Source organism: Phialemonium atrogriseum, assembly GCF_030411735.1.
Source record: "Phialemonium atrogriseum strain 8032-3 unplaced genomic scaffold QBC33scaffold_13, whole genome shotgun sequence".
NCBI lineage: Eukaryota > Fungi > Ascomycota > Sordariomycetes > Cephalothecales > Cephalothecaceae > Phialemonium > Phialemonium atrogriseum.
This window is the reverse complement of record NW_026848150.1, coordinates 185,476-197,767: the sequence shown is the minus strand read 5'-3', so window position 1 is coordinate 197,767 and position 12,292 is coordinate 185,476. Positions and strand designations below refer to the sequence as shown.

The 12,292-nt window shown below is 57.2% G+C and overlaps 4 protein-coding genes across 4 annotated transcripts; 2 read left to right on the top strand and 2 right to left on the bottom strand.

Annotated features, from left to right (window-relative positions):
• The first annotated feature begins 71 nt into the window (after positions 1 to 71).
• QBC33DRAFT_74852 (uncharacterized protein) lies at positions 72 to 1,209 on the top strand. Its single transcript, XM_060433030.1, has one exon. The coding sequence runs from the start codon at positions 385 to 387 to the stop codon at positions 889 to 891; it is 507 nt and encodes a 168-aa protein (XP_060283235.1). The 5' UTR covers positions 72 to 384; the 3' UTR covers positions 892 to 1,209.
• Positions 1,022 to 2,045, top strand: QBC33DRAFT_74847 (ESCRT-1 complex, Vps28 subunit). The gene is made up of 3 exons (XM_060433029.1): positions 1,022 to 1,234; positions 1,309 to 1,545; positions 1,617 to 2,045. The coding sequence occupies exons 1-3, from the start codon at positions 1,151 to 1,153 to the stop codon at positions 1,998 to 2,000; spliced, it is 705 nt and encodes a 234-aa protein (XP_060283234.1). The 5' UTR covers positions 1,022 to 1,150; the 3' UTR covers positions 2,001 to 2,045.
• A 45-nt stretch (positions 2,046 to 2,090) lies between these two features.
• On the bottom strand, positions 2,091 to 3,973 carry QBC33DRAFT_569988 (uncharacterized protein; the record flags this gene model as incomplete). Its single annotated transcript, XM_060430558.1, has 1 exon — positions 2,091 to 3,973. Exon 1 carries the CDS (start codon positions 3,675 to 3,677, stop codon positions 2,091 to 2,093), a length of 1,587 nt encoding a protein of 528 aa, XP_060283233.1. The 5' UTR covers positions 3,678 to 3,973.
• QBC33DRAFT_538934 (uncharacterized protein) lies at positions 3,964 to 12,127 on the bottom strand. The gene is made up of 2 exons (XM_060427942.1): positions 4,468 to 12,127; positions 3,964 to 4,389 (listed from the first exon to the last, which is right to left on the bottom strand). Exons 1-2 carry the CDS (start codon positions 11,841 to 11,843, stop codon positions 4,296 to 4,298), a joined length of 7,470 nt encoding a protein of 2,489 aa, XP_060283232.1. The 5' UTR covers positions 11,844 to 12,127; the 3' UTR covers positions 3,964 to 4,295.
• Positions 12,128 to 12,292: the final 165 nt, after the last annotated feature.

Below are 12,292 nucleotides of genomic sequence, written 5' to 3'. Positions count from 1 at the left end.
GCTCTCGAGCTTTGGCCCTGGGCTGAATTTCTGGCCAACCAATGGCACGGGCCTTCGCCAAGCTCCCGGGCTCCCGTCCTCGAGCTGCAGACGTCCCTCCACTTCAGATCACACTCTTCCGCTTCAAGTCGCTACTATATCTACCTAGGTACCTCACACAAGCTGGTCGCCGACAGAATCAAGGGAACGTCACAAAATGCATTGTTCATCCATGTTTGACTGGCTCAGGAAGCGGAAGGCCAGACTTCAGCCTACTCCAGAATTAAATGCAGCTGGACATTCTCGAGGTGCACCGACATCAACAAGGATGAACTTTTATTCCCTTCGTGGCCTCCGTTGAGCCCAAGAGAAATTCTCTCCCGCCGAGAATTCTACAAGGACCGCATGAGATATCGCAAATATCGTGCTCCCAGAGGCGTATTCGAAGACACGCCGCTATACAGCCTGTATCGCTTATACGAGTGGATTATGGTAGATCATACCATCAACATGCGCAATGAGCTTGAGATGTTCTGGTGGAATCGCTGGCCGGTCTCTAGCATTCCTGACCCCGGCGAGCAGGCTGATTCGGAGCGATATGCTGTGCTAGCCTGTATACCTGCGCTACTGATAGAAAGCTTCAACGATCGTATCGAAAAGGGCCTGCGACGCGAGGAACCACACTCGATTCTATCTCTCGAGGAGCACCTACAGTTGGCAGCAACACCCAAGAACCTGGAGAGAGAGCCAGCCTGGACGGAGGACGTGCCGCCCCTAGAGACAACCCTCTACATTCCCCATAGTCAGCCTGGGAGAACATCCCAGCTGACGACATTCGATGACCCCGAAGCATCTTCAGCATTTAGGAAGAAGAACATATTGGCAATGGAGCCCCATATTCACTTTATTTAACTTCATAATACATGCACGTATGGAATGATCAGATTTCCTCGTTGGCTGCCACGCATTCATTGAACAATGAGTTCAAATCAACGCCACGTGATCTGTCACATGCGATGCTACAAACCCTTGACAGCTTCCATTCCATCGAGGTGGGGCTAAAGTTCCCGTCGCCTACCTTAGCGCGAAGTTAGGTGGTACCTATCTGCTCCGCCCAGGTTTACCAGATTGCGGCTTGTATCAAGCTCCCCACGATGGTCAGGTCGTCAAGATGATATCGCGGCAAGCGTATGCACCCACGCCCCACAGCTACGTGCCCAATACTTCTCTGTCGGCAACAATCAACCTCGACGAGGCAAGAACTCTCTCCACTAATCTGCGCGACCCCCAGCCATGAGACGTCACCTATACTGATGTGTGGTTTCACAGGAGGTCAAACTCGCCGACACCAGAGCTGAACGAGACCTTCAGGACTCTTTAGCGGAAATCTTCAGCATACTCGTTACCCTCGACGAGCTCGAGAAGGCGTTCCTCAAGGATGCGATCCCCGAGTCAGACTACACGGAGATATGCGACCGGTCGCTGAAGCAGTACAAGTCCATCCTCGCGGACGAGACGGTCTCGAGGGCCTTCGTGGGCTTGGAGGAGTTCAAGGCCGAATGGGACGTATGTGCCCGCCTCTCCAGTCATGTGTTACGTTGCGAACTGGCATAACAGCAGCTGACGACACCACATAGCTTGAGGTACCACGGGCGACTGAGCGGATACGGGTCGGGATGCCGTCGACCGCCATGACGGCGTCCTCGGCGCCCGCACCTGCCGCAGCAGGCGGCACCAGCGGAACTCTCATCTTGGAGGCCACCCAGGATTTTATCACGTTCTTGGACGCGTTGCGACTGGGCCTGTTGGCCAAAGACCAGCTCCACCCCTTGCTAACGGATGTCATCCAGTCGGTCAACAAGGTCACGGACCGGGACTTTGAGAGCAGGGGCAAGATAGTGCAGTGGCTCATCACTCTGAACCAGATGAAGGCGACGGAGGAGTTGAGCGAGACGCAGGCCCGCGAGTTGGAGCTTGATATTAATTCTGCGTACCAAGGGTTCAAGGCTACCCTTTCGTAGACAAACACTCTTTAGTTCTCTGAAAACAACCATGTAAATAGGAGGGCATGTTCAGAGTAGTCGAAATAGGATGATACCCTTCTCGTAAGCCTACACCAGGAAGGTCCAAAAACTAGGATAGACGAACTCCTCCTCGAATATCCTCCTGACCTGCTCGAGCACAAAGCGCTCAACCTTGCCCACGTTCTTGAGGCTCTGCTTCCCGCCCTCGCGTTGCCCGATCTCGCTCTCCACCCTCACCTCGTGTAGCAAGCCACCCATCTTCGCAGCCTTGGCGCCACCGGACCCTAACCCGCCGACGCCCTCTCCCCCGCCCCCGCCATTACCGTCCTCAGCCCCCACGGCAACCATGGCGTCCTCGGGGCTCAGGAAGCAGAAGTGGACCCTCTTCCTGATGTACGCAACAACCCCGACACCGTCAAACGTCAGGCCGGTGACGCTCAGCTTGACGGGGATCCCGACGAAGCTGGGCATGGGGTAGTCGAGCAGGATGTCCGCCGTCAGCAGCAGCTTGACGTCGCCCGCGTACCGGATCCGGAACACCGCCTGCATGTCCTCGACCCGCGGCTCCGCGAACCGCCGACCCGACCGCTCCCCCTCCTCCCGCGCCTCCCGCGCCGCCGCCCGCCCGCCTTCAACCCCCACTCTCCTCCTCCCCCCGCCGCCGCCGCTGCCAAACCCCCCTCCCTCGTCCTCGTCCTCGTCGATAGCCAGCGCACCAGTCCCGGCGTCCCGCGTCGGCGGCCGAGTGCCCCCGGCCGAGGTGGGCGCTAGCGTCGACACGCTGTGCTTCTCCCTCAGCCCGGGCCGGCCGAAACCCCCGTTCCCCCCCGCGGCCGCCCCCGGGCCATGGCTGCTATTACCCCCCCAGGAAGGTCCCGGCGGGCTCGTCCCAAAGTCAGTGACCGAGTTGGAGCTCTGCGACACGTTCCTCCCATGCCCATACCCCCTGCCGCCGCCGCCCACGTCCACCTCCGCATCCGCATCCGCCGCATACCTCCTCCGCAGATCCGGCGACGACGAGCTGTGGCCACCACCACCACCACCTGCGGCGGCGGCGGCGGCGGAGAGGTGGTGCGCGCCGGCCACGGCGGCGAGGGGCGTCTGCGACCCTGACCGGCCGGTGGCGAACTGCGAGTGGAAGTAGTGCAGCGCCGACGCGCCGCCGGGGAAGAAGCCCGGGGTCGACGCGCCCAGGAACGGGCTCCCCAGGTCTGTCGTCGCGAACGGCGGCGGGGGGGGAGGCCCTGCGCCGCCGCCGCCGCCGCCGCCGCCGGTGGTGGTGCGGATGTGCGGCGGCGGCCGGAGGTGCGGCTCGCCCGCCGCCCGTCTCCTCCTCCTCTCCGCTGCGGCTCTCAGCTCGTGGGGGATGTCTTCTTCCTGGCGGAGGCTGTCATCATCATCCTCATCCTCGTACTCGTCCTCGTCATCATCATCATCATCATCATCCAGGTCCGAGTTCTCCTCGTAGAAATCCGGCAGAGGATCGGTGATGTCCTTGAGCTCGACCTCGGGCGGGATGGAGCCGAACTCAAAGTCGTGCACGGTGACCGACTTGATGAAGCGGGGCAGCGGCACCGACTGGAACTTTGTGTGGATGAAGTCCCGGATCCGGTGCGCCAGCTCCTGCCCGTCGGGCCCCGCTGTCAGCGTCTCCCAGTTGAGGTCGATAGACATGGAGGCCCGGGGAGAGGCAGGCGGGTCATTTGAGATTGGATTTGTGACCGGCTGTTCCCTTTTTCTCTCTCTTTGCACCTTACAAGGTCTTATCACAGAGGCTTAATTGTGGTATAAACTCGGTTTCGTTTTTCTAGTGAGAAGCAGCTGTGGCGGACCCCGGCCGCTTTTTCGTGGGCCCCGCCGTCATAACCAACCGATGGGAGACACTGCTGAGAGGTCGGAGCTCACTCAAGCTTATGAATAACAGTTGTCTGGTCCTTCTTTCACCACATCTATAACATGATTTACGGAGGAAACGTTCATATATTTAATCTGTCAAACTTTGAATAACGCCCTTTGAAAAGTTGCCAGAGCCACCGATTGATTGTTCGAGGCCTGTAGGGTATATGTGCCTGCATCTGTTCGTGATCATCATGGTTCTTCGGAACCCCTATGGTCGCCCTGAAATCTGTACCATCTAATGCAAACTCAACGCCTTTAGTTTGGCAATGACTAGGAGAGCGAAGTGATCGACTCAAATGTCTATAGCCAGCCAATTGTGTGATAATCATTCAAATAAAAGCAATGCACCTGTCTCCCCCCCTGCCGAACATATATATATCGAGACTTGAATGCTTACAAGTCTGCCTCAAAGCGTGTCCGGGGGGTCACGGGAGCGACAGGCTGTGCACGAAATTGATGCCAGCAATTAGGAGACTGCAATATATATCTGTGGCATCTGGGCGTTAGTATTCCCGCGCGCGTCGGAAAGTCTCTGGGATTACGTCTCCCTGAGTTTAACACGTACCTTGCCATTGCCTCCCTGAATCGCGATTTGTACTCCTTAGGGCTCGTCACAGTCGGCCTATTCCGGCCACCGCCAGCGAAGCCGCGGTCTTTGATCCAGCTCTCGAGTCTCTTGTCCCACGTGTAGGTTCGAATGCAGTCGATGATGCCGACCACCAATTCCTTCTTTTCCTCGTCCACGGCTACCATGAGGGAGTAGTCCATGACGTTCTGGAGGGCCAGGAAGAGGGTGTCGTTCCAGACCGACACTCGCAACAGCCCCTTGGAGTGCTCGCGCGCAAATAGCGGCGATTCGTAGATGTACTCGACCATGTTCTCGTCGAGCAACACCTCATTATGCTCCCCTGTGCTTTGGATCTTGCGATTGCGCATCGACCCCTTGAGGTCAAAGATCCTGGTCGGAGATCGGTCGTAGAAGAGGTTCTCCATAACCAAGAGATCGAGCTTGATCTCCGTGTTGGTGAGAGGATTCTTGATGATGACCTGGAAGAAGCCGAGCATTTTCGCGATGACGGACGGGAGGTCATGGAACAGGGTCTTGGCCATGATGTTGAAATAATCCGGCGCGAAGCGCAAGAAAGCCGACGTCTCGATGGGCGAGAGCGATTTCATCACAAGCCGGTCGTCCAAGGTCTTGAGGAACACGGACTTGGTCTTGCCGCCCTTGGAGTCCCATTTTAGGCACCGCGAGAGAGATTCGATGATGCGATCAGACACACTGCACTTCTGGCGGAGAGCGTCGAATTGCTCAGCGAAAAATATCTTGCACATCATCTTCGCCGACCCTTCGGTGAACTGGTACTTCAGATGAGTGCCGGTCGGACGGAGCAGGCTCTCCTCCAGCTCCCGTTCGTCCCCGACAAGATCGCCTGCCGCCGGAGCGCGTTGTGCCCTCATCTCGAGACCATCCCCACTGCTCTCGGCGTCTTGCTGGGCGACCTCCTGCCAGTGGCGCCTGATATCGGCGAGCTTGACTTTGTAATCCTCGGAGCTGAGCGCAAAGGCGATGAGAGAGCTGGGCTCATCCTCCCTGACAATGATATCGGAGTTGATGAAGATGTGGTCGGTGGCATTGAGAGGGTATTCTAAATGCGGCCATCCGCTGGCCGATCGTTCTGCCCAGAAGTTGGTCAACATTGTCATCAGGCTCTTCTTCTGGTGCTTGGGAAGCTCCAAGGGGATCTCTTCGCTTGGCTCGAGTGAATCCGCAATTGCCTTGACATCTGGTAAGATGTCTTCGAGAAGTGACTGGTCGGCATCGCTGGCCTCGCCTTCTTCATCGGAGCCGACCTGGCTTTCATGGTGGGCGTCCCCCGTCTCAGTCTCCGTGGCTGCTCCCGCCCGAGATGGAGAACCGGCAGTCGACATGCCGTCCTTGCCCACAGACTTGGCCACCACATCCTCTGGAATGCTCTCCGGTGGATTGCTCGTCTCGACTGACTTCTTATCACTCTGTTCCCGGTCCAGAAGATGGTCATCATCGTAAGGACCTGGTTCTTGGACTGCCTGGTCCACGTCTTCATAGACTTCTACTATCGCCTTGGTGGAGGTACGCGGGAGGAAGGCCCGAGGGGGTTGCATCTTGGCAGCGCGGCTTTTCCGGTCCTTCATTCTCTCTTTCTCGAACTCCCTGCTCAGCTGCTCGAAATGTCGAGCAAGCGTCGACACCTTTGTCTCTCTCTTCTTGCTGCTGCTGCCATGCACGTAACGCGGGATCCCTGACGAGCCGGCCTTCCGGCCCTTCAACGCACCGAGACCGATCCTGTCCGCCAGCTTCTTCTCGCTCTTTTGAGAGCTCTCCGTGGAAAACCGCTGAAGCTCGCCAGCTCCAGGCTCCTGGGTTTTCGACTCCTTCGAGAGCTTGCTAATGCCAGACTGTGTCCTAGGCAGCGGCACCACTGGTTGGGATATGGCACGAACCATGGGCGGCGAGACAGCCAATCCCGCTCTACGGGATGAGATCCTCTCCGGTACGGGACGAACTTGTTCGATTCCGTGCTCGCTCGCAGTAGCCGTGGCGTTTGATCCCGTTTGCGCCTCTCGGCGCAATTGTGCAACTTTCTCTGCCAAAGACATTTGCGGCGAGAACGGGGGGACAGAATCTACTTGGCGAGATGTGGTAGGCGTAGGCGATGGTGATGTTGGCGCAGCGCCAGTTATCTGCGAGTAGGAAGCCTTCGAGTCCTGGAGACTGGGTCGGCTGTTTGCCAAGGCGGACGAGCCGGGCGTTGCGAGATCTAGAGGTTCGACGCTTTCGAGGAGAACCTCGGCTTCCTTGAAACGTCCGTCTTTGGTCATAGGGTCAGGCTCACAGGCGGCGGTGGCTGGCAACGGGGAGGCCATCGCGAGAGGTTCGCTTTCAGTCATAGCCTGCTTCTCCTCAACCTCGGACATGCTTGTCTGGGTTGTAACCGGGGTCGTCTTGTCATCCGATTCGGAACCCATAGTCGTAATCGAGGTGCCGCCATCGGTCGTAGGCAGGGACTCCCTGGACTCGTTGTCTGTGAACATCTTCCTCAACTGCATGATTGTCAACTGCCGGACATCCTTGTCCGAAAGGAAGTCGGCCTCGAATTTGGCGAATGCGCCATCCCATTCAGCAGCCGTCTCGAGCATCTCTCTAATGACTGCGTTGAGGGGGATGACTTCGTAGTATTTTGAGTTCATATAGGCATCTTGCAGCTCCCGTGTCAGCCGAGCCTGATCCTCTTGGGCTCTCTTGGCCAGTCGTTCCACTTCGGCCTTGCAGGCATCTGCCTTTTCCGGGAGGACGCTATCAATACGGAAGTTCTTCAACCTGGCTTTAACCGAGCCCATGAAGCGATTCCACCGCTCTTCCGATTTGGTAAAAGTCTCGTTCTTGAGCCGCAAATCATTGTCCACTTTCCAGGTGATCCTCGTCCGAGGGACGATAATCTCGAGGAGGTCGATTGGATCGTAGTGTATGCGGATCGAGTTGCCCCGGTGGTGAAAGTATCGAATATGATCTTTTTGATGGTCATGGGGGCAGCCCGCGGTGCTGTTCAACAGAAGGCCTTTGCTCCAGAATGAAAGCTCGAGATACTTGCCAAACGAGTACTTCCACGTGCTGACTGACATTGCCATAACACCGAGGTCTTTCTTACAGAACTTGCAGTAGTTCCACATGTATACCTCGGCGTTGTCCTGCTTATCCATGCCAAGAGGCAACGGAGAGTCTCTCTCCACAAAGACGGTGATGCGAGCCCCATCGTGTACGTAGGTTCGGTGATGGAGGTGCATGGGCCGGTCGCAGCCGTTGGAATGGCAGACGGAATCGGCGCTCTCACAGAGGTCCTCGACATACTGACCCAGCGTGCAGTCAGGATCCATGTTGTGGCTCCCATCCGGGTGCTCGTCGTAGAAGCCCATGGCGATCAGCCCGGGCTCGGCACAAGGGATCTTCGAGTCTGTGCAGATGACAGAGTACAGGACGACGATGTTCTGGTGAGAATAGGGGTCGAAGAGGTCAAGGCTTCCTTTTATGTAGTTCTCCCACTGGCGAGTCTGCGTTTGGTAGTTATGGAGGGCTTTGTCATACTCCGCGTCGTGAACGGCATGGAGAACTTCCATTATCTTTCGTGGCCCCTTTTGCCCAATCTCGTGTACCATTTCCGGCTCTATGAGTTGAAATCTCTGCGGCTTGGTCTTCTCGCCTTCTCCGTGGTCTTCCACAATGTTTTGGTCGCGGAGGCGCTTGAGGGAGACCAGCCGCCGCTCCTGCTCTCGCGCTTTCATGAGGAGATAGGGCTGCGGGAACTTGACGAACGGCGATGCCGATAGGATTCGCGTCCGGTACTTGGCTACCATATCACTGTAGAATGTGGGCATCGGCGCATCCTCAGGCAGCTGGCTGTCGTGGGATTCGTGAGAGTCGGAATCATGAAGAGAGCCTCGTCCTCTCGGCTTCTGGGAAGCTTCTGGGGTGGTTCCATCTTGGGGCGGCGGTGCTGGCTGGCCGTCTGAATCCATACTCACTGCTGCGCCATCACTGGGCTGAGTGGCCACCTCGCTACCTCCCTGGCTTGTCACCAGGACTGTGGGGTTACTGCTGCTCTGAGACGATGGCGTACTGCTCTCGGGCCCCTGGCTGTCCTCGGTGAGCAGTCTAGACGACGATAGGGTCGGTGTGTCCTCCAGTTCGGTTGGAACCTGGACATACTCGTCCCGCATCAAGCAAGATTCGAGCTTGAGGTTGTAGACGACGTAGACCATGAACTCGGTAATCCTCTTCAGCCGGGAGAGGACTTGGCTTGAGGCACCCCGTAGGACGATGGTGCAGCCGAGGGTCTTGTCACACTCGGAGATGAAGATGTATGTCTTCTTCCTGCCTTGTATCTCGTTGTTGACAAACGTCTTGACCTCAAAGCCGCCACTGGACCCAACTTGCACCGGCAGGGCGAGCATGTCCAAGGATGATATGATTTCCGTCTGCGCACATCTGGAGACGGCCTCGATGACGGAGGGCTTCACGTTGGATACCACCGCAATGCCTGCCTCGGACAGGTATTGCAGGGCGACACCAGCAACGCTCCTCTCGGCCAGTAGCACTTGCGGTCGAAGGGCAATGATTCGATTAACGACCATTCGCAGAAATTCCTTCTCTTGCTCAATGACAGCCTGCAAGCTCATAAAATGCTGCTGCGCATGCCTCTGGTACTCTATGGCGAAGGAGACGACGACGATGCGCGGGCTGTTGAAGATACGGCGCGGCATGCTCTTCAAGGCCAGGTTCTTCGTAAAAACCACCCCAGGGACGTAACTAGTGTCACTAGGCTTGCCTCCGGGTATCTTCTTCAGCTTGACATAGTGCCGGATGTCCATGTCGTCTCCATTCCGCACATCCGGCTCGACCTCATCCGAGCACCGAATCAAGATGGGCAGCAGAGCCCTCTCCCAGGCCGGCGGATTTGGTATGTCACCATCTTCTAACAGCTGCCGGAACAGTGTCTTGACGTGGTTCAGGCTCGCAGGGCCGAGCTCCACCTCGGGCGATTTCAAGTCGCGAATCGAATCACTCCGCGTGAGTTTGGTCGTCTCGCTTGCTCCCGGCCCAGCATTGTTGTCAAACAGGGAGATAGTGTCGGCGGAAGCCGACGGCCCTTTGAAGCCTGCCGTCTTCGGGCGAGGAGAACGTAGGTGATGGACACTGGCGCTCGCAGTGCTAAGGTTCCTCCGTCGGGCGGGGCCTCTGTGAAGTGCCAGGTTAGGCAAACCATTGCCATCGTCGTAGCCGCCACCACCGCGACTGGTGAAGCTGAGGCCACTGTTGCTCTTGTCGCCCTGACGGAATCGGTGCTTTCTCCCAGCATTCAGGAAGGAGCCGAGGTTCGCCTTGTCAGGATCTAGGCTGGACGCCTGCATGTCATTACTCGCCATAGTGGCGAAAATGCTCATCTGTTCATCGTCGCTCGACTCGTCGGACATGTAGGGGGCGAGTTCAGGGTCAATAATATTGTCATCGTGAAAGGCCGGTAACTTTGACTTTCTCTCTCGTTCCTCGTTAAGCGGCTTTCGGAACGGAGCTCTCTCGTCCGCCGTCGATGCTTTGAACCTCGTCAGAAAGTTGTGCTTGGAGTGATGGCGTTTATGGCCCGATGACTGGGGGCGGGCCGAGGACAGCGACTTCAGAGACCTCGATGAGCTCGGCCGGCTGAGTTGAGGAGCGTCAATCTCCAGGACGGCGGAACGTCGATTCGACTCCCCGATTCTCCGGGTGGCGGGGATCGCCATCATGGGAGTGGTGGCGGACCTGGTGTCATCGGCCTCGTCGGGCCTCTCGGCAATGCTAACATCGTCGTCGGCTCTGACTCTGGCCGGAACTGCCGAAGCTTTCAGTTGGTTGGAACGGAAGATAGCCGGGAGATACGAGTCGTCGGCAGAGTCGTCCGAACCGCTGTCATATCTACGGTTTATTATGTCGATGCAAGTCTTGCAGACCCTCAAGGAGCCTTGGACGCCAAACTTCTGGCCCGAGATGGTTGATGTGCACTTGGAATCGAAGATGCAACCACAGGTCCGACAGTGGTGCTTGCGGCGGAATGCGGAGAATGGTGTCCCGCAAAGAAAACATTCTTTGCAAGTCTCATCTGCCATCCAAAATTCCTTGCTAAGTACCTGTTTCCGCATAAGTTCTAGCCTGGCGCTGACCACCTCTGGCGCCCCTTCGTTTGTGGTTGTTCCGGGGATCCTCATCGCCCCCGATTGCAGCTGCTCGGCCTTCGGATCGTGGGCGAAAGAGTTGTGGTTGATGGAGTTGTGCGCCGATGTACTGATGGTGCTCGGTTCAGCGGCCCCGGGCTCCATGGAAGAAGACATTGAGCGCGTATCGTGAATGGTTGTCGGACTGCTGATACGGTCAATCACAGTCGGCCTCTTCAGGGTATCTCTCGACGAAACCCGCGAGGCAGGCGACGAAGCTCGCAGTTCACCGGGGCCCTTTGCAGGGGACAAGGGCGAGTCCGTGCTGCCATCAATACTATCTTCTCTCCTTGCTCGACTCGATACAGTAATTCTGTCAGCCGTGGCGATACTATCGATGCTGGGGTTTGCTGATATGTTCGCAGCCACGCTCTCCCTCCCGTCAGAGGGTTTGCTAATACTCCGCCGTCCGTTCGACCGGCCTGCGGGCTCCTCTGCATGACTAGCTGCACTGCGGGTTGCGTTGAAGGCACTCACGGTGGCTGGCACCACCGAAGGAGTCGGAACTGTAGCTTTTGCCATCTTAGGCAGGTTCTGCCCACTTGAAGAAGTCGACTTTGAGGCAGCCAGAGTCGTCATGGAAGACGCCTTGGATAATGAGAGACCCTGGGATTGAGAATCCGTCATCGCAGGGCCGGAGGATGAAGTCCCAGAGGTCGGGGGGTCGGACGAAATGTTCGACGCGAGGGTTGAGCTCGTAACATCACTCTCACCCCTGGCCGGAGGGCCGGCCGAAGACTGGGCGCCGGTGCTTGCCGGGTTCGCGCTCTTTCTGGACACGACATCTTGGGTGTCTAGGTTTTCCGACTCCTGCGCGGGCGGCCGCCCGACAGCACCAACACCAACAGCTTCCTTGAGCCGGCTATATAGGCCGCTCAGCCCTTGTTGCACCAAATCTCCAGCAGCAGTACCCTTGCTTTCCGAGGTTGGAAGGCTTCCAGGTGGAGGAGCAAAGTCGTCGAAGGTAGTCAACACATCGGACTGACTCGCGGAGTTGTGAATCTTGTCGAAGGCTAGAGCAAGCTGTTCCTTGTCCAGTTGCGAAGAAACAGAGACGGAGGCTAGAGAATCGCGGCGGGATCGGGATCGGACGTCAACGGGGGAGGACACAGCCGCCGGGGATATTGGAGGTTGCTTCGGGGTGTTGCTGTTCGCCATGACGCTGGCTTGGAACAGAGGTTGGTAGGTGCTTATTGACCATCGCCTATCGGGATGCTCGTATTGGAGGGGCCGTCCACAGGTTGAGGTTGGAGCTCTGAGGTGGGCTCTTCATGCCAACTATCCGAGTGTCAGGCTGTTGAAGTTAAGTTGAGCAAAATCGCGCTCTGCCACCCATGACAGCTTGAGTTTCTTGGCGCTGGGGAGAGCATGTCTGAAATACAGACTTGATGGGGGCATAGAAGTAGGCAGGCATGACAGGGAGGAGCTCTGGACTCGACTCGCTATTGGGAATACACAGTAGATAGGTAGGGTCGTGCAGGGGTGGTGAACATCAGGGACCCACATCATTAGTCATCTTTAGTGGGCTGAGAGTCACCTGCAAGTTACAATGTAGAGAAAGTCTGTACAAATCCAGGGTATTCCACTTTAGATTCCATCTACCCGGT